General features: G+C 32.8%; 1 protein-coding gene across 7 annotated transcripts in view; it reads right to left on the minus strand.

Moving 5' to 3' along the window:
• SUPT3H (SPT3 homolog, SAGA and STAGA complex component) overlaps window positions 1-27941 on the minus strand; it is a 482255-nt gene that overhangs the window by 415556 nt on the left and 38758 nt on the right. The window contains exon 2 of one of the 7 annotated variants that reach the window (XM_037054124.1): window positions 13214-13301. The exons of 5 other annotated variants lie outside the window; for them this stretch is intronic. In XM_037054124.1, the coding sequence (XP_036910019.1) occupies window positions 13214-13251 (38 nt within the window). In that variant the 5' untranslated portion in view covers window positions 13252-13301. Of the gene's footprint in view, window positions 1-13213; window positions 13302-27540; window positions 27704-27941 lie in introns of those variants that run through there. One more of the 7 variants, XM_037054133.1, reaches the window with a different exon arrangement.

Genomic DNA, 27941 nt, shown 5'->3' on the forward strand with positions numbered 1-27941 from the left:
ATCAAGAACTATGGAAAAATTACCCAAAAGTAACATATGTGTAATGGACATACTAAACAGGGAAGAAAGAAGGAAAGAAAAAAAAAGGTTTATTTGAAGTAATAATGGCTGGGAATTTTCCAAAACTGACAAACACCAAACCACAGATCAAGAAAGCTCAAAGAATATGAAACAGAATAAGTACCAAAACACCGACACCTAGACATAATTACCAAACTGTAGAAAATCAAAGACAAATAGAAAATCTTGAAAGAAGCCGGGGGAAAAATACACTTTGCCTATAGAGGTTAAAGAATTACATTCAGAAACTATGCAAGAAAAAAATAGACAAACGAAATATTTAAAGTCTTTAAAGAGGCCCTGGCTGCATATTTCAGTTCTTTAGAGCACTGTCTCCCAATATGCTGAGGTTGCAGGTTCTATCTCTGGTCAGGGCACATACAATAAGCAACCAATGAATGTATGATTAAGTGGACAACATCTCTCTCTCTCTCTAAAGTCAGTAAGTAAAAAAGTAAAGTACTGAAGGAAAAAAGAACACAAACATAGAATTGTGTCCAGCAAAACAGCTCTTCAAAAGTGAAGGAGAAATAAAGACTTTCTCATTAAAAAAAAAAAAGAAAAACAAAAAACCCTCAGGAAATTCATTACCAGTAAACAGGCCTTGCAAGAAAAGTTAGAAGAAATTTTTCAAAGACAAAGAAAATTATATAAGTCAGAAATATAGATATATATACAGGGTCCAGCACAAATAATGCCCCTTTTTTATTACAAAACCTTTTATTACAAAATCTGCCCTGGCTGGTGTAGCTCAGTAGATTGAGCGCAGGCCTGCGAACCAGAGTATCACGGTTCGCTCCCCAGTCAGGGCACATGCCTGGGTTGCAGGCCAGTTCCCAGCAGAGGACTCATGGAAGACAACCATACATTGATATTTCTCTCCCTCTCTCCTTCCTTTCCCCTCTAAAGATAAATAAATAAAATCTTAAAAAAACCCTTTTATTACAAAATCTTAAGCATATAATTCTGTAACATAACAATACCACTCTCGAGAACATTATATTACATTTTAGGTGAAATGTTCAAATTAAAACTACACATTATTGCCCTGGCTGGTGTAGCTCAGTGGATTGAGCACGGGCCTGCAAACCACACGATCGCGGTTCGATTCCCAGTCAGGACACATGCCTGGGTTGCAGGCCAGTTCCCAGTTCCCGGTTCCCAGCAGGGGACGCACGAGAGGCAACCATACATTGATATTTCTCTTTCTCTCTCTCTCTCTCTCTCTCTCTCTCTTTCCCTTCCCCTCTAAGATAAATAAATAAAATTAAAATTAAAATTAAAAAAAACTACACATTATTATATCTGTATTACTACCCTATCAAGCACACTCAAGCAGGCATTACTTCTGCTTGACCCTGTATAAAGAAACAGCATTAGACAAAGAGTAAAAATAAAATAAAATTTTCTATTTTATTTATTCTTCACTGATCTAATAGATAACAGTTTGCTCAAAATAATAATAGCAATGATGTATTCAGTGATTATAACTTAGAAATAAGGGAAATGAATGTCAGCAATGCTATAAGAAGGGTGTACTCTTTTATAAGATACTTGCACTACCAGTGAAGCCATATAAGGATACTGTAAAGTGGACTTGAATGAGTTTTAAGTGCATATTCCAAACTCCACAATAACCATTTTTTTAGAAAGGAAAAACAGTAAAATTGACATAGAAAGGGGAAAAAAGAAAATGTTCAATTAAACCCAAAAAAGTCATAAAACAGTGGAAACTGAAAAATGAAGAACAAGGACATTAATACACAAAAGTTATGAAGCTGCAAATATGGTAGCTATTGATAATGGAGATAATAAAATGGGAACAAGAATTGCTAAGAGCGTCACTTAAAATGAAGCCAAGCCAGAACACTGAAAAATTAGGGCCTATGCACATTTCATGTCCCAGTCTCAGAACAGCTACTAAGTTGCTGACCTGCTGCTAAACTCAGTTTAAGGCCAAAACATAAACATCTTGCATCAAGGACTGCTACATGGACATATATGGTCTTTACTTCCTCCTGACCATGGCAACCAGATCATATTATTCCTGGCCTTGAAAGGAGACAAGCCCTACAAACCTAACCAGCACACTTTATTTGCATAAAGAGAACCTAAATGAGAACTGTACCTGTGTTTTTGCTTTTAGAAACCCTGCCTTTCTTTGTTCTCTCCTGAATAGAATTTGGGTTGCTACCTGAATCTGTGTGTCCTGGATTATAACTCCCCACACCCCTTTTTCCTGCTCAAATAAATGGTTTTTATTTTTTATTACAACCTGAACATTTTTTTGGCTTTTGGTTAACCATACGGATCCAACTTATCAAGCAACAAGTGATTGAAAAAAAATTTACAAGTTAAACAAAATTTCAAACTAAATGAAAGAAAAAATATAACTCATTAAAATTTGCATATGCAGGAAGTGTTTAGAGAGATTTATAGTATTATATGCATATATTTAAAAAGAATATTCAAAGTCAATAACCTAAGCTTCCGCCTTAGGAAAACAGAAAAAGAACAAATTAAACCCAAAGTAAATAGAAGATGTAAAATTTAGAACACAAATCAAAGAAATAGAAAACAGGAAATCAATAGAAAATGTTAATGAAACCAAAAGCTGGTTTTTTGAGAAAAATAAATTTATAAACCTCTAGCCAAGTATTAAAAAAACAAGAAGACACAAATTACTAACATGAGCAATAAGAGTAAAAACAGAAAAGCCAGAACTTGCACTGCCTGTCATCACCACCAGAACCAATAAGCAGAGACAAGGATAGAATCTTTATGGGCGCTTCATTCAGATGCTGGCGATCTGAGAAGACAGCAGGTTATGTGCCCTCAAAAACAATCTCAACAAGTCTTCTAAAGCCAACCTTTTTACAGGGAGAGGGAAAGTGTAGGAAAGGGATTGGATAAGAGTTTCGACCCTCCAGCAATCCTAGCATATCTTTATCCGACAATCAACAATTCTTTATCTGAGTCACAGAAATTCCTTCCATGGAACACCAGGGTTTAGGTACAAAGCTTGAACTGCTCGTCTAGGTCATGCATTCCAGTTCCTGGAATAACAGCTTTCCACAGGTATTAATCACTTAAGCCAATCAAGGATAGCGTTAAAATCTTTAACTCTTAAGTTCCCCTATCAAGAGGAAATCACTACTTAGCTCTTGGACATTTAAAAGGATAATAAATGAGTATTATGAACCTAGATAAAATGAAGCAGTTCCCTGAAAGACACAAACTACCAAAACTCACACAAGGAGAAATGGATAATCTTAATAGGCCCCTACCAATTTTTAATAACTTATTAATAACTAAGTAATTAATAACTTCTAAAACAGGAAGCACTAGATCTAGATGGTTCCACTGGTGAATTCCAGAAAACATGTAAGGAAGAAATTCTCTACAATCTCACCTAGAAGAAACGCTTCCTAACTCGTTCTACAGGGACAGCATTACCTAACACGAAAAGCAGACAAAAACATTCTAAGTTAAGAAAAAATACAAAACAATGTCTTCCATGAACACAGATGCAAAAAATCCTCCACAAAGTATTTGCTGATACTTTCTGATTTGCTAATCAAATCCAATAATGTATAAAAATAATTATACACCACAACTAAGTGGGATTTAGTCCAGTTATACAAGGCTGGTTCAACACTGAAAATCAACTGATAAAATCCACCACATCAACAAGCTAAGAAGACCAGGTATTCCTATCAATTAAAAAAAAAGCATCTAAAAAAATCCAACTGACTCATGATAAAAAATCTCAGCAAATCAGAAATAGAAGGGAACATCCTCAACTTGACACAGAGCATTGGCAAAAAATGTTAAGCAAACGTCATACCCAATGGAGAGAACTATATGCTTCCTTGCCTAAAATCAGTAAAAGACTAGGATATTTTTTTCACTACTCCTATGCAACATCATATGGGAAGTTCTGGCTAATGCAATAAATAACTAAAGCAAAGGAAATAAATGGTATAAAGACTGGAAAAGAAAAAACAAAACTGTATTTGTTCACAGATGACATGATTGTCTCTGTTGAAAATCACAAAGGATCAACAAAAGATCTCCCCAAAATAATAGGCAATTAATATTAAGGTTAAATAATACAAGGTTACTTTCCTTTATACTAACATACAATAATTGGAATTTTAATTTAAAAAATATTTACATTGGTACAATAAAAATGAATATTCAAGTATTAACCTATTAAAATATGTAGAAGATCTATCTGAGATAAACTGCAAAACTCTGATAAAACAGATCAAAAAAGATGTAGATGAATAAAAAGATACCCTGTGTTCACTGACTGGAAGATTAATAATATTAAGCTATCTATTTTCTCCAAATGGAACTACAGACTCAATGTAATCCCAATAAAATTCTCAGCAAATTACTTTGTGAATATCAACAAGCCGATATATTATTGTAACATAATAAAGCTACAATTATCAAGACAGTGTGACATTCGCAAAAGAACAGACACCTAAAGCAATGGAATAGTACAGAGAGCCCATAAACAGACCCACACAATATAGTCAACTGATCTTTGTCAAGGGAATGAGGTAATCCAATGGATAGTATTTTCCATAAATGGTGCTGAAATAAATNATTTTCTCCAAATGGAACTACAGACTCAATGTAATACCAATAAAATTCTCAGCAAATTACTTTGTGAATATCAAAAAGCCGATATATTATTGTAACATAATAAAGCTACAATTACCAAGACAGTGTGACATTCGCAAAAGAACAGACACCTAAAGCAATGGAATAGTACAGAGAGCCCATAAACAGACCCACACAATATAGTCAACTGATCTTTGTCAAGGGAATGAGGTAATCCAATGGATAGTATTTTCCATAAATGGTGCTGAAATAAATGAACATCTGAATATAAAAGAAATGACTGTACACATTGACCTTACATCTTTCACAAAAATGAACTCAAAATAGATCATAAAGCTAAATATAAAATTCAAAATTGATATTTCTAGAAGAGAATAGAGGAGTAAATCTAAATGACCTTGGGTTTCAAAAGAGTTTTTAGATAAAATACCAAAAGTACCTTTCATGAGAGAAAAAACTAGTAATTTGGACTTCATTAAAATTTAAAAACATTCACTGTGAGAAAGATACTATTAAGAGAATAAAAAGACAAATGACAGATTGGGAGAAAATATTTGCAAACAGAATTACTATATGACTCAGCAATTCCACTCCTTCGTATATACTCAAAAAAACTGTAAACAGGGACTCAAACAGATACTTACACACCCATGTTTAACTACAGCATTATTCACAATAGCCAAAAGGTGGGGGAGGGGGGACGTATCCATCAACAAAAGAATGTAGAAACAAAATATGGTATTTTAAAATAAATGAAACAAAAAAATTAAAAACAGGGTGAAAGATCTGAACAAACACCTCCCCCAAAAATATACAGATGAAAAATAAGCATAAGAAAAGATGCTCAACAGCATATATCACTAAGGAATTGCACATTAAAACAATAAGGTGCCACTATACACCTATTATTGCCTGAAATCCAAAACACTGAGAAAAACAAATGCTGACAACAATGTGGAACAACAAGAGTTTTCATTCATTACTGATACAAATGCAAAATGATACAGCCACTTTGGACAATACTTGAGCAGTTTCTTACAAAGTTAAATGTAGTTTCACCAAATTATCTAGTTAGTGCTCCCAAGTATTTACTCAAATGAGTTGAAAAACTTACGTCTACACAAAAACCTGCACCTATATGTGTAACAGCTTTATGCAGCTTTATTGCCTGAAACTAGAAGCATTTGAGATGTCCTTCAACAGGTGAACATATAAATAAACTGTCAGATATCCATACAATGAAATATTATTTAGCAGTAAAAAAGAAATTAGCTATTAAGCAACTAAAAAAGGAAGAGAAGCCTTCAGTGAATACTGCTAAGAAAAGAATCTGGTCTGATATGGAAAACAGTATGGAATTTTCTAAGAAAACTAAAAATGAACGTGCCTTTTGACCCAGCAATTCCACTATTAGGAGTATATCCTCAGAACCATGAAACACTAATTCAAAAGAACCTATGCACCCCGATGTTCATAGCAGCACAATTTACAATAGCCAAGAGTTGGAAGCAACCTAGATGCCCATCGGTAAATGACTGGATCAAAAAGCTATGGTACATTTACACAATGGAATTCTACGCTGCAGAAAGGAAGAAGGAACTCCTACCCTTTGCAACATCATGGATGGAACTGGAAAGCATTATGCTGAGCGAAATAAGCCAGGTGGTGAAAGACAAATACCACAGGATATCACCGTTAACAGGAATCTAAACAACAAAACAAACACGCAACCACAATATGCCCAATGCCCCTCAAATCTGGAACAGGCTGACAGGGTCCAGCGGACAGAGGGGAGAGAATCATAGAGGGAAAGGGGATGGACTCACATGAACAAGTATAAAGGAAACATGGACAATAACTAAGGTGGGGGGTGGAAATGGGAGGGAGGTCAGGAGCACTGTGGGGGGCGAGGCAGGGCTGGGAATATAAGACAGAAAACTGTACTTGAACAAGAATTAAATAAAAATTAAAATTAAAAAAAAAAAAGAATCCAGGCTGAAAAGGCTACATTTTACAATTCCAACCATATGACATTCTGAAAAATACAAGTCTATATACAGGGAAAAAGACTGGTTGCTAAAAACATTTAAGATACTAAATTTTATGTTATGTTTAATTAAACAAAATCTTACAGGGATTTTTAGAAAAAGCTATTCTGTATGAATCTACAATAGTAGATATATAAAATTATTCATTTAATACAACCTACAAACTGCACAAAATGAAGAATGATTCTCAATGTAAACTACTTATTTTAGTTAACAAAAATGTATCACCATTAGATCATCAATTATAATAAAGGGCACCAATGAAAGATGTTAGCAACAGGGAAACTGAGGGCTGGGGTTATAATGGAACTCTCTGTACTTTCTGCTCGATTTTTCTATAACATTAAACAAACTGCTCAAAAGATAAAACCTGATGACCTTTTAAAAGCAGGGCTTTTTTTTACATTTTCAGTATTAAATTTTGTTATTTCATGCAGTAAAATATTGCATAACAATTCTGATACATATCAACTATATTGACAATGTTTAAGTTCTTTCAGAAATATGCAATCTTTAGAATTCTTAATTTTTTAAAAAATGGACTGATCAATACAAAGGACAACATAGTCCTAGAGATTTAAACAATACAAAGAAATAGCAAAGTATAATAAATAGTCTGTATTTAACCATTAATTTTTGGGCCAGATTCTCTTACTCAAAGGTTATTTTTCCTACTAAATGAGCATTATAATTTTAAATGCCAAAACTTAATGGATTTTGGATGAAAATATTTCCTATATAAATATTAATATTTCCTTATCTTTTCAAGCAAAGTATGTTTAATATAATAATCCTCCTGTGAACTAATTTATGAAATTGTTACAACACAATTGGTATTCTTGAAAATCTATGAAGGTAGATAGGACAGGCTTAACTTACATTAAATGATGCTGAATGATGCTTTTTGAATTTCTGTATACAGTGGTACCTTAGTACTCACCATTTATTCATTCCAAACCTTGTGAGGAGTGCCGAAACCCAGGAGTACCAAACTGTTCACAAGCTACCATGAGACTGATGCATCCCCCTCTGTTTCATTGTAAGAGAGGGACACTAAGTGCTGAACCATTTTCTTATCTAAAAGAGTCAAGCACAGAGTTCCCCGAGTTCTGAAGCCCTCAAGTACAGACATATGATTGTATTAGTTTTTTCTGTGTTGCCTTCCCAAGCAGGCTATCCTTCTCACTTACCATGATTTATGTGTCTGTTTATAACTAAATATTAAATAAAGGGAAGAGTACTTCCACTAAGATGGAGGCATAGGTGGAAACACTGTGCCTTCTCCCACAACCAAGTCTGAATACAACAAAGGTTTGGAGAAGAAAGACACAGCCAAAGGACAGAAAATTGAATTATACGGAAGTCCGACTACATCTAACCGTTCAACAGGGATGGGAAGAGGGGCGGAGTCAGCAGCGGAGCAGGGTCGGGCAGGAAAGATCTCCCAACCTAGGCGCGCAAGTGGCCCAGAACCAGTCGGGGTGTGGGGCAGACTGACTGTGGTCGCACATTCGCGCACAGTGAGATGGACCACGCAGCCCCCAGGGGGCGAGGGCTGACGGCGGTGGCACACTCGCATGCAGTGGGATGAAACGCGTGGGCCCAGTGACAGTGGCAGCTGCGGCACCTGTGGGGGGCCACAGCAGGAGGCAGCAGACAGGACGCCATTGTTCCTCTTTGACCCCGCCCCCACATACAACATCACAACCCAAAGACTGAGTTGCCCTGCTCTAGTGAACACCTTAGGGCTCCGATCCTGCTATGGAACAGGCACGAACAGACCAAAGGATGGCGCAAGAAGAACTCAAAGTCCCAGAGCTAATAACTCTCAGCGACCGAGAAATTGCCAGCCTCTCAGAAGCACAATTTAAGACACTATTTATCAGGATGCTCACAGAACTGGTTGATTATAGTCACAAATTAGAGGAACATATGAAGGCTAAACTAATTGAAATGAAGGGAGCTGTCCAGGAAACTAATAGCGATGGAAAGGAAACTGGGACTCAAATCAATGGAATAGACCAGAAGGAAGAACAAAACATCCAACCAGAAAGGAATGAAGAAACGAGAATTCAAAAAAATGAGGAGAGGCTTAGGAACCTCCAGGACATCTTTAAACGTTCCAACATCCGGATTATAGGGGTACCAGAAGGGGGAAAGAAACAGCCACGAGTGGAAAACGTATTTGAACAAATAATAAAGGAGAACTTCCCCAGTCTGGCAAAGGAAATAGACTTCCAGGAAATCCAGGAAGCTCAGAGAGTCCCAAAGAAGTTGGACCCAAGAAGGAACACACCAAGGCACATCATAATTACATTAGCCAAGACTAAAATGAAGGAGAGAATCCTAGAAGCAGCAAGGGATAAGGGGACAGTCACCTACAAAGGAGTACCCATCAGACTGTCAGCGGATTTCTCAAAAGAGACCTTACAGGCAAGAAGGGGCTGGAAAGAAGTATTCCAAGTCATGAAATCCAAAGACCTACAGCCAAGATTGCTTTATCCAGCAAAACTTTCATTTAGAATGGAAGGACAGATAAAGTGCTTCTCAGATAAGGTCAAGTTCAAGGAGTTCATCATCACCAAGCCCTTATTATATGAAATGCTAAAGGGACTTATATAAGAAAAAGAAGATGAAAAATATGAACAGTGAAAGGACAGCAAACACACAGTTATTAACAACCACACCTAAAACAAAAGCAAACCAAGAGGACAGCTAGATCAGGAGTGGAACCATAGAAATGAAGAACACATGGAGGGTTAGCAACAGGGGAGTGGGAGGAGGAGAAGGGGGGAGAAGGTACAGAAAATAGCATAGACAGTAGGTAGAAAATAGAAAGGAACGAGGGCAAGAAAAGTAGGGGAAATATAGAATCTAAAGAACTTGAGACATGTTGTTATAAACTAAGAGGGGGAGAATGGTGGGGGAGGGAGTGTGTGGGTGGAGGGGAATGAAGGGGGGAATAGAACTGTAATGGTATAATCAATAAAATATATTAAAAATAAATAAATAAATAAAGGGAAGAGTTGTAAAAACAATCAAGTTATAACTTTCTCATAAATGAAGGCAAACAGGCAATGAACAGACCTTCTAGGAGAGAAACAATGGAGAAAGAGTGCTTTTTGCAATGAAATTATGAGAGTTATACATAATAATTTTTCAACTGATCCTTAGCTATGTGCATAATAACTGGAATTGCTTAAAATGACCAGAGATAAAATAAGGTGTTCAGTGATATGAACTGTAAACTTTTGCTTAAAGCCATCTCATTTATACATAGTTCATTTAAAACCTTAAGTATTAATATAGTACAGAACTCAAATTTAGATCAGGATATGGGTTCATTTGCTCTTTACCAATAGAAAAAATGGTTAATTTCTTGCTCAGCTGATGAAACCACACCATCATCCAACAAACACTAAGTCTAACCAATGTAGGTGAACCCAATGATGAGTACAATGAATGTTCTGAAAATTAAGCAGTACTAAAAATAATTTCTTTTCTACTCAAATTTAAATTCAAATATAAATGAAAAAGAGGGGAAATAGTTCATCACAGTCACTATTAAATATTTTATGCTCAGGCATTAAACCCAGTCTATTTTGAAAAAAAAAACATTTTTGAATAAAAAGTATAAGAAATCTTAACATATTGATTGATAATAACAAACTAGATAAATACTGAGATTTATATTTGGAGAGATGCTATAGTCATAATTATTTATTTGTATTACAACCTTACCCCTAAAAGAATTATAGGGTTGCTTATAAAACTATTCACAATATTTAATAATTATGTGATCAAGATGAAATCACACCATGTAATTCAACAGTTATGAAGCACCATAGATGTTATCTTTCACATAGTAGAAAAAACAGGTTTTATAACTACTTAAAAAATTCCATTATAATATGTAATTAAAAGTTTGATCACTTTCCAAACTATTGTTACCTTTTCCATAAAAGAAGATATCCACTGGGCCACTAATTTCTATGAGGTACGGGTGGCAAGAGTGGGCAAACTACCGCAGGCCAGCTGCCTGTTCGGAAAGTTTTACTGGAACACAGCCACACCCACTCACTCACTGTCTACTTTACTCACAGTCTGCTTCCAGACTGTAATGGCAGAATTGAGTCCTGAATGGAGGCCCTATTTCCCACAAAACCAAAAAAGATTTACTATTTGGCCCTCTACAGGAAAAATGAATAGATCCCCACAGGATATTAACTAGTATAATACAAATACAGAATTAATAATTTGCATAGAGAGATAATAAGGCTTTGGTTTATTAAAACATTTCCTGAAAGATTACAATTGAATGGAATAGTATATAAACAATTTAGTAGCAGTAGCACAATTCAATAGTATGCCTTTAACGTGAATAAACTTTTAAAGATATTTTTATATACAGGGTGAGGCAAAAGTAGGTTTACAGTTGTGAGTATACAAAACAATTTATTCTTTTATTTATTTGTTAATGTATTATTTTCCACATGAACTGTAAGCCTACTTTTGCCCCGCCCTCTATTTCAAAAGCACCCAGTGAAGTAGAAACAAATGACAAGTAATAACATGACTGTTCTGACCCTCTAGAAATATCTAATTTCTTGGTCTAGACCTACGTTACTGTAACAAAAGTGTAAAATTTCAAAAGTTGGGTTTTTTCAAAAATCTTTTACTATTTCCAATTTATATTTGCCATATATACATTTTGTAAAAATTTAGCTGTCTTACAGTGTACAGAACTTAAATGTAAAAAAATAAAACTATATGATAAAATCTAAAATTGCTATGTATTATTCAGGCTGTTCATATTCACTTATTTTTTTAAACTATGCAAATAAATTAATTTTCTCCAACAGATTTCAATTTCAAATCAAATATCTATACACCTCTTTCATAAAATGCTTCACCTTTCAGAATTAATTGTTTAAGGTGAAAATCAGTAAAACGAATGTCTGTATACCCTTTACCTGGATTTGCCAAATGTTAATCTTTGCCACACTTGTTTTATGTATGTTATTTGTTTAATCGTGGTACTAATCATGAAAATAATTCATCATTAACCTTTTTTAATACAGATATTTTCCTATTATATATATATATATATATATATATATATATAGTAGTATTTACTCAGGTAATACTTAGTTATACTTGGTTAATACACCAGAGTATCAGTGATAGCCAGTTTCCTCAAGTGTCCTAAAAGTGACTTATAAAACTTTTAAAATCTAGCATCCAATCAAGGTTCACATACATGACCAATTTCTGAGAGGAAAGAGCCACATTTTTCTTTAAATAATCTTTTTGCATATACTATGTTCTCTCTTCTTGCCTCAACCTGTTCTCTGAAGAAGCTTTAGGAAGACAATTTCCCCAGCACTCTCCTGCTAGAACCATTCAGCAATGGAAGAGTATTACTATAATAGTGAGAGAAAAAAATGAATTTCCAATTACCTCAGTAGTTTCTGTTTTCCCTATGAAAATATCTAGAATAAAACTATAATCTTATCTTAGATGGTTATACTTCTCTATAAATATGGAACTAACCAACATTCAGTGAACATCATGTGAAAAGTCTCATAACTAATTACATGCCAGGGTTCAGGAAGTTAAGCTTTAATACTGTTATCACTAATAACTTAGGAATCATAAATAATTATACAAATGTATTTATAAAAATCTAAAGAGCTCTTTACTGGTCACTGAAAAAGCCAGTTTTAGAAAACTAAACATACTTTTTTTAAACATAGTCAATTTTAGAGTTCACTAAGTTGAATAAAGTTTTAATCATCCCATAAAAAGGTTAGGTGGCTTGCAAATTATGATTATGCATTAAGAAATTGACTTCTCTGGCCATTTGTTCCAATGCTTTCAAGCTTTTGCTGAAGTGTAAAACTTACATTTTGAACAATACTTTATTATATCAATATTATAAAAAAGGTACTTCTGAATAACAAGAACCACAAATTTTTTACTATTAATGTAATTGAAGTAATATGAATATTTTAACATTTGCTCCTAATTTATTTGATCTTAAAGTTCAAATTGGAGCAATTTTTGACTACTAAACTGTCTGGGAAATTGAGATTTCCAAAGGGAATACTGTCAAATTTATAAAAACAAAGAGATCAGTATTCTAGTGATTCATTTTCAATATATTTTCTATATTGTTAATTATGTCTGAATTCAGAGTTTTTCTAGTGTAAATTATACACAAGGCTTTAACAAATAGAGACCTAAATCTGCAATCGCCTTTACTGAAACCAATAAAAAACTTACACACAGCAATGAAATTGGCATTCAAATAAAAGAACTGTCAAGACATGTATCCCTAAAAATAAGCCTACAATAACTATTTTAAAGGCTGTGTGTGTGGTCTCACCCATATATTTTGGCAAGATGCACTCTCTCCAACCACAGCAAGATCATCCAAGAGTAGTGGCACTGGAGAGCCTCTGTCTCACCTGTCAAAGTTGAAGGACGTTGTTCCAAAGACCACCATGAGCCCGTGGAGAAAAGCCACAGTGCTACAGCTGTTATTGATAAGCAGTCTCTAAAGAAAAAATACTTCAAACAATTAAGCAAATCATTCTTAATAGAGATATAGACAGAAAGACAATATATTAATCTTCAAATGACGAGATGACAAATACTATGCCAAGCCTGACACAGTGATAATTTATATATTGGAATACCAAGACGGGATCTTAGTAGTACTAATTTAATAGTCTTCTCTATTCTTCCTCTGATAAAATCTCTATACATTATTTATCAATTTAAAACTTCTCTATGTTCCCTTACTTACATCTTATAAACCTCCCTTATAAAGGTTCATAATTCACCTAAAGTACTTACTAAGATACTAATTTCCTCAAAATTGCTATAGTCTGAAAGCTAAAAGCATAGAAGATTAAGATTTATAAACAGAAATCCTAAGTATATTGAAATCTGATTTTTTTTTAGAATATGCTGTGTCATCTTTTTCAACCACATTATTAAAGTAGTTTTTGCTTTAGACTGACCCTTCCTACAGTAAAACATGGGTTGAACAGAAGTAAGCTATCGGTAGGTTAACATAAATAGGTTAACATAAATAAAAAGAACAAGAAAAACAATTACTTTGAAAAGAAATATGCCTCAGTGGGCAATTCAAGTTCCACCTCAAGTCTGGCAATAAAAGACAAGTTTAAAAAAATGGAAAAAATATACCTGGTTGGGTAAAAAGTTTAAATAATCATGATGAATGCCTCATAATTTAACCTATTTTTCCTACCAGATGACAATGTCCTCTAAGCCTCTTTAATACTGAAACAATTAAATTAAAAAAGATTAAACAATTAAATAATTCAATTAACAATTCAATTGTTAATTAAACAATTCAATTAACTTTTGTGTCTTTTTCCTGGAAAGTTAATATTCAAAAAAGGTCTTCATTTTAAGACAGTTTTACCTAAAACCAAGTCCCACAGCACAAAGTTACCACACAGCTCCAATGTACTATGATGCCCCAGTTTCATTTATTACATACTTAAAATAAAATACATAGGTTCCAAAAAGATTAGTTTCACTTTTCCCTAGATATATTTAGTACACTAACTAGTATGGTAGGGATATTATTTTTCTTTGGTTTTGTCAGTAGCATGTTTGATATAAATTTTATTAAGTGGTCGTATATGTAACATTGCATTGTGGGTAGCAGTTTCCTGCTTTAGTGTAGCCACATCCTCGGCTGTCATATGAGCATGTTTCCCATATTTTCTGCAAATTCTTGCCTTTTTAGAGAAATGACAGCATTAGAAGATGAATTGTTCTAATAATTATAACAAACATGAATTAGTTATATAGCTACGTTACACAAGTATGGATCACTCTGCACTTTGAAGAACAATTAAACAAAGAAAAACAAATTCTCATAATTAAAGTACTAATGTCATGTGAAACAATGTGGTAAAGTAAATTAACATAGAGGAAGAAATTAAAAATTGTTCAAAGGAAGAAAATCGCTGTAATCAGATGTCAGTTTCATCTAACAATTGAGGTGTACACATAACAGTCTAAATACAACAACTGTTGATTTGCCTTGAATGTTAGGTGCTTCAAACCTGCCAGGTATTCGCTCAGCAGAGAGAATGTCAATATCCCCTACTAGAATCTTAAGAATCTACTTTGAGACGCTACAGAAATATCAAAACAGAGAAAGAGAAACTGAAAATGCCTGGAGGAGAGGAGGAGAGGAGAAGAAGAGAGGAGAAGAGGAGAGGAGGAGAGGAGAAGAGGAGGAAAGAGAAAAGGGGAAGAGAAAGGAGGTCTGAGATGGAGAGAGAAGTTTAGTATTTTTCTCCTTTAGCATCCCATTTCCACATAATCTCACATAATCTACTGCTTGTTTTTCAAGCAGTAATGGGCATGGTGGTGCTTTGGGTTTTTACATAAATAAACAAACTAAGGAGGAAAAAAATAACAGAAAAAATACTCCCATTATGAAAAGTAACACAAAACAATAAATACCCTGTACACGTACAACCACAGACACGTGCATGCAGTTGTGGACATATACCCCATTAAATAAGGAGGTGAAACTAATCTAATCTCTCGTAATCACAATTTAAAATACTAATAAAATTGTGTATATCTAACTAATATAAAAATTTTCAAATTATCAATATAAGGCCCATCATATCCAAAAATTGTCATATACTAAACTGAAACAATCAATTAAGAAAGTAGCTTCCTAAAATTTCATAATCAGTGAGAACATTTTAAGCCAAATTAGTACTTCTACAATTTATAAAATTCCTATATCAAACCATTTGGCTCTGTTGTTTTCAATTAAAGGAAAACAGAAAAGCCACAAATAGAAGTTTAAAACTATCAAAAAACACAAAAAGACATGAGCACAATATTGATATTGATAAAACCTACTACATCTAAACAGGATCATCGGTTCAGAAAATAAAATTCAAAAGATAACAATGCAGCATTAAAAATACTATTATATTGTTATACTGTCTAACAGCATACAATATGAAATGTTTGACCAATGTTGACAAATTCAGTAAATACAAGGTAATGGAGAGGCAAGATAGCATCTTTACTTTTTGAAGTTGATTTCAAGTTCAAAGGTGTATTCCACTTCCATTGGCATCAAAGTACATGATTTATACAGCAGGCCTAAACTTGTTACATCAACATAGCAAATACTAACATAATTCCCTAAAATGAAGTTTTGAGGGTCTTTGAAGAACAACAGAAAAACCCTACCCTGTAGTTTCCATTTCTGATTTTATGCATCATACAAATCATAATCAAGAGCTTTATTTGCAGTGACTTTTCTAAGTCAATTTCTCATCACATGTGGTAATCTATTTCTGATTAAACAAACTGTCAATTATCAAATATGTAGCAGTTATCACTGTTGTTTTTAAATTTAACCACAAAGTAATATTTGGGCCAAAGTAGATATATTTTCAATTAACAAATGTGTGGATAATGAATATATAAACTTTAAAGAACATGACTTCACTATCTTACTCCAGCTAGACCTTGATGAGTCCCACACAAAACAGGAAGGGCATATTCAACAATATCTACTCTAAACTCTTACAGAGTAAGAGTGATTATCCTGACTCAAAATTTATGTGCAGGAGGGTTACCTACAAGAAGAGAACAAGCAGTTAAAAGACACATCGGTGTTAAAAATTATGCAAATACATACAAAGTCAATTTGGAGGGCCAAAATACACATAATTATTTTTTTAATTTAAGGGAGAAAATATTTAGCTAATAGTCGGGGTTGGAAGACATCAAACACTGAAAACTCATCTAAACGAAAAAAGCTCTTATTTACAGCAGCTACCTAAATTTTTCCCATTGCCTGATTCTGCTGCTATTGTATGTGCATGTGGAACTACGTTTGGAAATTCCACAATTATATAGACAAAACCCCCCTTTAGATACAGTCTACCTTACGTATTAAAAAGAATAACTCTTTTGCAGGAATAATTATATGTTAAATAAAAGTTGTTATACTGAAAAGTAAAATATGTTTACATACACAATGAAACACGATAAAGTCTATATTTAAAATGAAACACCAAAATACATTTCTGGTGTTTTATCACTATAAGTTTGTTATGGAAAAGTTCTGGACATTTGAATAATAAAAATTAAAATCATTCCCATGTCCTCCTTTTGTATTTTGGGCAAATCAATTTTTTTGTGAAAAAACTGAACTTGTCTGTACATTTATCTTTATATATATAAACCAAAAGCAGATAACAAACTGTGCTGAGAAGTCCAAGACAAGGATATTTTGGCTCTAACACTCTCCTTGAGTGTTTCCCGGCTCTTACCCCATTATCTACCCCAAATAATGTTTGGTAATTCACCGTCTCTGCCCGCCCTCCCAGTCATTTACTTCACGCCACTCCTAGTTACTATCACACTAAGAAGATGTCTAACATGCAAATTCAGAGTGTCTGGATAAATGGGAAAAAATGCCTAGAAAATTGGTCTGTTCTGCTTTATAATTTTTGTTGAAAAATACCGCATCACTCCCATCTGATGAAAACAGGAAGCTCTATTCATAAATATAAAATTCTCTGCCTATGATATATAATCATCCTAATAAGAAAATGAGTTCTAGACATACATGTCCAAAGGGGAAAAAAAGGAGATAGTTTCCCAAAGATGTTTCCAATTTTCTTCTGAATCGGAATTAGCAAATCGAGACGACTAACATGCTCTGTCTGTGTGCATTATTCCTTGCTACACACAGCGTTTTGCAATTTATTTCAAAGCTTTCATTATAAACAAAAAATACAGCTTCTGTTAACCCACTCTATTCTGAGCTTATAAAATCTAATAGTGAACAACCTAAGTTACAACATAAGACTTCTACTTTATACATGTATAAGATTTGCTATCAAAGGCTCTGTTGCAGTTAAAATTCAAATAAACTATTTAAAAAATACAAAATGAATACAATTCCTTGAAAAATAAAAATCATTATGAGCAGAGAACTTGTCATTTGTTTTTATAAACCCTCAAACTAGTCATAAAATAAAGGTATAAATAACATAAACTAGTCATAAAATAAAGGTTACTAATTACATGTAATCCTTATTGTAGGAGCCAGCATCTAATATTGATCATACATAAACGAGACAGACATGATTTAACATTTGTACAAGGAATCCCTAGACTAACACTTTCATGACAGCCAATTACAGTCAAGCCCAGCAAGCAGTTTGCAACCAGACCTTAAGAAAGGTAAACTTTTTTACAATGAGTTACAGATTCACAAGTTTAAAAAGACAGGAAAAAGAAAAACAGAAGGACTCCAATCACCCAGCAAATATGAAGCAGACCCCAGAATGTGATACAATCCAAAGATGTAAATTATTGTAAATCATCACTGTTGTTCAGAATTTCACACAGCCTCTTGAGCCAATTTTGCTCACTTTTTCACAGACACAATAATGAACTAAATAAAAGGAGGAGGCAAAAAAAAGTGGGAGTTGGGGGATAGAAAGCAAAGTCCTTAACTGCAGAGTTCTGCTCTACAAATCCTTAACCTTACAGGAGTTGGGCTCCTTCAGCATTTGTATTCTATCCAAATCCTCATGAGTCACAAAAATTAAATAGCTATATCCTTCTGGATGCCAGGAAGGGCCTTACCACAAGCCTTTTGTCAGAGAGAGAGAGAGAGAGAGAGAGGGAGAGAGAGCGCAAGAGCAAGGGGGGAAAAGCCACAGTGGTAGGCAGTCCCACTTTACTTTGAGCACTGTGAGGTCACAAACCACATGATTCTGTCTCTCCAGTAATAGTGCTTGCAAAAAAAGGAGTTTTAAAGCTTTTGCTTTTTTGGATTGTGTGAATGCTTCATTCGCCTCACAAACAACCACAGAACCACAAGTGCGGTGCAAACTTTCTCCAGGAGGACAGCAAGAAGTCTCTGGTTTTTAAATGGTTAATCTCCGCAGGTCACTACCAGCCACCGAGACCAACAGAGTCAGTGAGTGCTCTCTAACCACAGTCTATGCAGTAATAGTAGGTCCTTCAAATATTTGCTCATTCTCTTTTTGTTTTGTTTCCTTGCTTTTCACATGTTACCAGCTACATAATTTCTTGACAGAAAAAAATAAATATAAAGTCTATGTACTCCAGGCATACTGTAAAACTAAAACAAGGTTTGGGTATGGTTTGTGTTTTCAGTTTAAGGCTGCAAGCAGAATTTACAACAGAGGGTCCAAGTTCTATCTGAAAAAAAAAAGAGGGACTATGGCATCAAACAGCCTCTTCAGCACAGTGACACCATGTCAGCAAAACTTCTTCTGGGGTAAGTGTTACCATATTTTAAAATCCTATAAAAGATGAACCTGTTAAACATAAAGGTATGTTTCTTGGATGAACTAACTGCTAGCTTTTCCGGATAACGTTATATGAAAGATCATGGCAATAATGCTATTTTGCTGCACTAAAAATTGAAAAATGAGATTGTTGTACATATTTGCATTTGGCATCTGTAACTTATCTACTTCTCGGAGTAATGATGTGAAATAGAAAAAATTAAATTATCTCACATTAGTCAAAATGTTTTTTAGAGTTATAGAAATGAGGTAGCTAAAGCAATTTTAAAAAGTTTGATATTCTCATTAACCCTTACTGAAATAAAATTAGACACTAAATTAATCAAAGTATTATGAAGTATTCACTCCGGCAGTTTCCAATATTTGAGCAAACTTCAAAAAGGAAGCAATTTTACAAAATAACAGACCACAGAATTATCTCGACATTATGCTCTACCATGTAAAACGGAGAAATAAACCTGCAGCACAGTGACATTTTAACCAGTTTGACTATGAGAAATCTATTTACAATTTTAAACTGCATCATAAGATATCTGTATAATTTTGTTTCTAAACAACTTTATATAATTGAAGCATATATTCATCTGAAATAAAATTAAGTATGTAAGTCATTTTTAAAACATCTTTATAGTTAACCAGGATATCCAGAATATTAAAAAGTTTACAGAAGTCTTTAAAACCTTACATGCAACTGTATTTTCCTATACAATTTCCATAATTTTAATTTTATACCTACACACTATTATCCATATGTAGAACTTGTTATAAAAACACAGCAAACATTGAGATGATGAGAATTCTTTTAATCATATTTTTGGACCTACCAAAATGAATACTGTTTAGTCTCATGAAAAATAAAACTCTGTAAGGATACCCTGCATGATTTAAAAGAGCCATACGTATTAAATCATGCTGGACTTAAAAAGAAAACAGCCATAATATAGTTCCTTAATATTTAATTTCAAGTTAGTGTTGACAAAAAAACTACTTCAACGTTCATCAGCTGACCCAGTATTATAGTAAAATATCTAAACACTTACAAGGTTTTCTTTATGATGTCCAACATGTTCCAACTACAAGGCAGGTTTATAAAATTTTCTTTTATCCTTAAAAATAAATCCTCTAGCTGTGTATACCGATATTAACTTTGCTTTATAACTTAGAACTAACGATTGGAGTTGCCTTTACTCCTCCTACTTCACACATTTTAACTGGCTATCAGAGGATCGGTCTTAGTTTAGGTCAAAGAGGAATAAACCTAAAGGAGAGAAAAGGTTTCCTCTTAAAAAGTTGAAGACATGTATTTTGTATTTTGCCAAAAAAAGGTAAAATTATTGTAATGACTCCTTCAATAGTAGTAAGTGGACCCCCTCAGTTATAACACATATAATGTAATCATCATGGATTATTTTTTTTAATTTAATGGTAGTGTTACTCTGAATTTTCCTACACTAAGGAAGTAGAACATAGATACAACTAGACTGCATTACAGCCCATATCATAATTACAGCTTATTTGTGGGAACTTTTGCATGTTTCTATTTAATACATGAGGGGAAAAAATGGCTAAAACTATTGTTATATGGAGGGATAACTTAAAACAGGCATTGCAAGCAGTGAAGTCACTCTTTTACAATATTACTGTTTAAAAAAATATATGTTTTTCTAACCAGATCAGGAACACAAGTTTCAAGGACTATTTCTTCATTACAAGTTACTCATACGTTAAAATGCTCTTTACTCTATAAGAGGTCTTGTATTTCTGTGACACCTTTAAATATTTCTAGAGTAAAACTGCTAAAATTTGATTAATTTCTAGACAAGACATTATAGTGAACTAAATAAAGACCATCTTCTATGAAATGTCATATATTTTTAGACAATATAACTAACCATGCTTCCTTTTCTGAAAAGTGGAATTTATCCTCTCCTAACCCCAAATCTCTATCTAAAGCTGGACAGAGATTTAGGATGAACCAACTACACCAAATTAATTATAGGTGAGTGGATGGTGGGCATTATGTATAGGTTATCATCGCATTGCAAACATTCCACCAATCTATAATCTATTTGAAGTTGAAAACCTCACTTTTTCAATCTTTATATGATGACTCTCAAAACAACCTAGCAAAATGTCAAAAGCATAAGCTCTAATTTTGTAAAACAGTTTTTAAAAGGTTAGGCATTTCCTAGGTGAGGGGCAAAGCGCACACCGACTGAGCACCCCGGCCCAGACACAGCGAGTGGAAAGGCTGGAGGAGAGAAGGACGCACAAAGGAGGTGTCTCAGTGTCCTTGCTTTCACAGCATGGTATTTATCTTGAATTAAACAAGAATTTTCAGGCTGCACTACTCAAAATAAACCCATTATTTATCATAAAGTCTGTTGAAAATGATAGCTGTGACTCACTGAGTATATTACAATTCAGAACTTATTTATGAAAGCACATCAGTTGACAGATTAAAATTTTACATAGACCTTTGTAACTGACCATAGTGACTGACTGAAAATGATGTGTGAATGCTAACTTGCAAAATAATCATTGTGGTCCATACTAATAATAATAATTTTAGTTTCAAGATTTAATAGTGACAAAGGATCACAACTTGCTTCCAAAATAAGAGAGCCAAATTCCAAAATCCAGGGAGAGAATTTAAAAAGTCAAGAACAAACACAGTAGACCACTCCAACACATATTAAAAGCTAAAAATACCTATGTAATTCCCAAAGATTTCTATTATAAATTATTTTTCATTATAAAAAAATTCTAATTTTACATGAAAAATTGTTACATTTCACTTTATATTTTTAAAACTGTATTAAAATGTAAAATATTTCAAAGAAATTGCATAAAACTATGGTGTCAGTCTATACGAACCTCCTGATAGCCTCTAAATCACAAGGAAAGCATGAAATATACACGATTACATTATGATATATTTTCGTTATTTTAAAAGAAAAAATTAATTATTCAATTACACCCTTTGAACTAATCACTGATAGTTTGACTTATTTAAATCAGTTATGCTAAAGTTAAATTCAGTAAGATAGAAATGTTCCAGTTTGTTAAAACAACACTGAAATATTTGATGGTTAAATAAACTGCGGCGGGTGGGGGGAAAGCTAACTCATTAAAGGCAGTAAGATTTTATCAAACACACAGAATTAATCTTTATTGAATAGAAGCATTCACAAATCAAAACTCACTGTACTTCAGTACTTTCAACCAGTGCTAATCAATTACAAACCTTTTCTAGTGCTTCAAAAATCATATGCTTTCAATTTTATACACTGGTGGTCCTCAAGTACTGTATTGGGGCTGAGTTAAGACATTTTGTATCACAACTGTTTTTTCCAACAAATATTCATCTAGAACACTTTTTTCCCTCTCAAGAGCTGCTCACATGAAAACTGTGGTAATATTTTTATACTGTACCTCTTTGTTGAAGCAAAAGGTTAGGGGTTACCTAAATACCTCTACTGTATATACAAAAAAGGGAAAAAAGGCAAGTATTCATATAAAAAATCCAATTGGACTGAATTATTTATTTTTGCATTTCCTGTGATTAATGATACACCCGTGCATACTTGAGCACTGATGGCAAAACAAGGTAGCATCTCAAATTCCTCTCCAAAGCATAGAAATACCAGCCTTCCACGCTGTCCTTGTCCCAGGACACTAAAACGTGACAGCTCTGAGTCAACAGTGAGGTCATACCACAGCTCGTCAAAAGCATTACAAGTGCAAATGCTATTAGCTAAGAAAAGTCTTCAGAGATATTTTTTCATAAAGGGTTCAAATGGAACAGTTTACCTCTGTAGTGTCCCTTTAGAAATATTACCTGTATGGTCAAACAGACCATATGAATGGTCTTCAATATGAAAAATCCTTCTTTTGAATAAAACTGCAAATGTGACAAAGCCTAATTTTTTTCTAGTTATTTACCATGTAAGACCTTACTAACTGGGTGCTAGAAAAACCAATGCTAATTTAGTCAGAAGCTTCCCAATAGGTTGCCTTAATGCACTATTTTCTTCTCCTAACAACTGAATTTCACATAGATAAAATTCTACCAAAAAAAGTCATTAAACTTCCATAATAAGGATAACAGTAAACTCTAATATTTAATATTTTCTAAAGAGTAAAATATTGTAAGATAACTGTAAAGTACATGCAAAATCTTCATGAAACTTACAATGTTTAATATTTTTTAAATCTTTAGAAAAGGCTAAAATAATGAAAATATACACCTTAATGCAGCTATTGCCATTTCAAATATTATGAAATTCATTGGACATGTATTTTGATTAATGTGTTACAACTGAAAAAAATAATGGGGAAATTCTATATCTTATTCAAAGGGAGTCTCTTTACAATTTTAACTACAGTTGACCACAAACTTTTGTCCATTCAACAGTAAACACACATAAAACAGACCACACATTCCCATGTAACTAACTTTTCAGAGACCTGTACAGCAACTGAGATTAAGTGTTATTTTATTGCAATAAATATGACATCCTTATCTAATGTTGAAATCTTACTAACTTCTGCCCCTTTATACTATTCATTAAGGACACAGGGTTCAAGGTTGGGAGAAGTGTTAGATGGGCATAAGCAACATCATATTAACTATTCCACATGTTCATTGTTGTCGTTGTTGAACAGAATATTAACTCTGAAGCGTATTTCTATAGAAATGTTTTCTTCTAGTCATAAATAAAAAGGTCACCATTTACCATGATTTATATAACAAATTCCCAAATAAGATGAGCTGTAGAATTGAGTACTATTTGTAACATAGCATCTAATATTTGCAGTAAAAAAAAGCCTCATTATTTGTCCATCTCCCATAAATACCTCATATATCTTGTTAACACTCATAAATTCAGTATCTAATATTATAGCCTAGGACCTAAAATTATACCAAGTGTGATTTTGGCTCTAATAAAAAGAACATAAATGTTACGTTTATCTTGATTAAATGGTTTTCATTTTTTAAACCAAATGCCCACAAGGAATTCTTCACCATATAGACGTATAGTAAGTGAATGCAATTTTTTGTAATGTTTAAAATATTTTTAAATTATCATATTGATGTCATAAAATTTACAAAGTCAACAGTATTCTCAGACAGGTATTTAAGATTATTGTGGTGACTAGGTTAAAGACTCTGTTATCTGCACTATTTCTATGCCATCCCTAGGAAATTATACATAAGAGTTACAATAGAGAAGTGACATTCCTAATATCTAAATATTCTGTGGAAGACAAATAATTTTTATGACTAAATCAAATAAATTAATTTACTTTAATTTTCTGTTAGACTGGCATTTTTTATATCAATGGTAGTCTACTGAAATCATTGTATCATCAACTATAAAACTATATCTACAAAAAAGATTTTTAAAATTCAAAAATTTAAATACATGTTTAGGTTCCTCTAAAACTTTACAAACCATGAGTCTGTCAAGCCATCGTTTACATATTCCTTATAATTAGATATTTAGAACTAAGGCCATTTTATGGTTCAGTAAAAGCAAAAAACAAAAAAGCAAATCAAGGAAAAATGTAAAAATGTTACCTAAATCACAATGACAAAGCATCAATTGGATTCTAAAAAGATATATATGCAGTATTGCTTTGAAATAAATGAATAATGATGTGGTATTCGAAAGAACTTTATACGGACCTTGACATACTTTTATGCAGAAAAAATATTTTCCATATAAACACAACTTTTCATTTCTTTCCACTATCACTACAGCTCAAAGATGTAATACATAGTATATATATTTATATGCATATGAATGCATACAAGTAAGTGACTACAGTACTTGGGATAATGATTGTAAATCAAGGAGAAAAATTGTAAATTACTAAACTAAGATATTGTTGATAGCTCTTTTATGAAAATTAATTACTTTTCATCTTTTATCTGCATGTACACTAACACAGAAATGTTAATCTGTAGAACCAATACAGAGATCAGGCATCTATTGGGAAATTCAAAATAAAAACAATCAAAACTATGTCTGTAAAACCGAGGACTTAATTTTCCAGTTATTAGCTTAATTAAAAACTGATATCAGTTAAAATTATTACACTTCATAAAGGTATATTTTCTATATATTTACCCATGTAATCCAGGTAAATAATTTACATTAGGCACTGTGATTTCTAATTTGGTTATTTTGTTTTATTAGTAATAAAAATTAATGTATTTTTAAATTTCTCTACTGAATTTCCAGCTTAAATTTAAAATTTCCAGGATCAGTGAAAACATATCATTATTTCTACCAAATGATTAAAAATTATTTAAATAAATCTAAACAACAGGAATTCATCATGAGGCTGAAAAGAAAAAATAAAAGGTGACATTTTATAATATTTTAAGCCACTGGTTTTACTGCATTTGTGTAACTTGATCCTAGAAAATAGACACACGAGTAGGTACAGGGTACAGATTCCCTTTAATCAATAATAATTTTATTATAAGACTTTTTTTGTAAATATAACTAAAAAAACTATTTTTTGGAAAACAAGTGAAAAAACTGAATTCTCACTTTATTTTATATATTTATACCACATTACAGAAATCTGCAATATTATAGTACCACAGAAAGAAAACTTTATGCTAATAATCTGCATTACATCAATCACTGAGTCTTCTATAAAATGGATAATTACAAAGTATACAAGCATTCATGCTAAGAAACTTAACCCCCAACTCAAAAATATTAAGATGTTATAAGAGGACACCTACAAGGAAACTGCCCGCAGAGCAGTAGCGCCCTAACTCTAGGTAAGACAACTGGTTACAAAAGGGGATCCAGTGAGGTTAGTTTTTACCTGTCATGAAATGGGTAAAGCTTTTAGGTAATTCTTGACAAAATGCAGGAAAAAATTGCTACTGCTCTTACAAATACAGAGTTCAAAACTAAAAATAAAAATATTTAAAAAGATAATCCATAATGTAGATGCTAAACATAAAAGTCATGGTAACCAACCTTTGCTCATGAATCCAACCTTCTCTCTATAGTAGAAACTCTTCTTTTTCACATCATAAAATTGTTAGTGTTCACACATAATCCTTTACATTACCCTAGTTATTAACTAAACACATAATATGTTCTCTCTGACTCTCTCTTTCAGGAGAAAAACTTGTAACATTTTCAAAAGGTTATTTCTTAGGTTATTTGTAAGTTAGATAGGAACAATCAGTATTGTCAGAAATAAATCATTCTTGATTTAGTAATAAGGATTTAACAATATATTTCCTTTACAATATGCATAAGCATATTGCAGATTACAGTACACCAGTAAGATGAGAGGAAACACATGAAGAGATTTTTGTTTAAAGTTATTTATCATTAGCAAGTACCCAGTAAGAAAATTGAGCCATATGCTAATTATTAGATTTATTTTTTAATAATATATCAAGACACACTTAAATAACTATTTTAAGAGAGCAAAGTATTTGACTTAACTTGCTAAATTATTTAATTAGTAAATGGTTAAACTACTCCTCAAGTATGTTTACATAAGGAAAAAATTTTTACTCAGACATGTTCAAAACATTTTCTTATCTATGAAATAAAAATCATGTGCTCCAACAAATAACATAAAATATTTTGAATAAAGTATTTATTTACAAAGTAGTTATATATTACATGTATAAAATGACAGGAAGAGATTTTCTATACTAAACTACATTACTAAATGTAACTCAAATTTTCCACTTTGATTTAAACCTTATTCAACCAAAGGCACTGTCAATTCACTGTTTCCATGATCTAAAAACATCTAATATCCTCAATGCTATTTTAAAGAAAGCTTTCAGAAAAACCCTATTACTATAAGCTGATGGAAAGATATTTTTTGAAAAGTAGCTATGAACATGTGATCTGAAAACTTACATACGAACTTAAAACTTGCATATTCAAACATACGAAATGAACATGAAAACAGCAAATGAATAAAATGAAATTCTACCTAGCAACAATACCATACTAAGTTAACCCTGAGCACCAGAGAAATACATTACACTTTTTAAAATAAATGCTCAAATTAAAGCTTGCCTTTTGAACTGCTCAAATGAGTATATAACACACCAGTGACTACAGAATTTTTTTTGAAACTGGCAAGACTAAAAAGAATCACATCTAATTCCTATTTTTGCAATTATAATGTGTGACACTTTCTTTACTCATAAGACTATCATTTATTCTAAACTGGCTGGAAAGGCTTGCCATTGCAATTTTCCTGTACGTACCTCTTCCTTATCAATTATGGTTTATCTTCAGCATTCGGAGAAAAAAGAAAGCTTCAAAACTTTAACTGAGTTTAAAACATCATTAAATCAATACACACAGGGCTTCTTTAAAAATATTCATTTCTAAAAGACCAGAAAATCTTACTTTTTTAAGCTGATGCGTCTACACATAGAAAGCAACTTTTAGTAAGTTCTTTGCTACGCCATAATGATCTGCTCCAGAAACTCAAGGGTACCTAAAACAACGGGCTACCTGTTCTAGCCATGCTTAGGAATGTGTCCAAATCATTTTTATTGATTTAACCTTTATAGGAATGCTGCATATCCTCAGAGCAAAACATTTTGAATGTATTTATAATATGATACACTTCTGAGGAACCATGAAAAAGAAAGCTAAAAACAAATCTACATACTTCTTCACCCTTGGTTGTTATGTGTTTATTTTTGTTTACTTTAAACACTATCAATAGGACTAAATATTAAATAATTCTATTTAGGAAAAGTTATTACTTTGGCACCACTGTAAGTAGAAATAAAAACTTATTT

The sequence above is a fragment of the Sturnira hondurensis genome, unplaced genomic scaffold (assembly GCF_014824575.4).
Source record: "Sturnira hondurensis isolate 20B ecotype Veracruz unplaced genomic scaffold, ASM1482457v3 Scaffold0000880, whole genome shotgun sequence".
NCBI lineage: Eukaryota > Metazoa > Chordata > Mammalia > Chiroptera > Phyllostomidae > Sturnira > Sturnira hondurensis.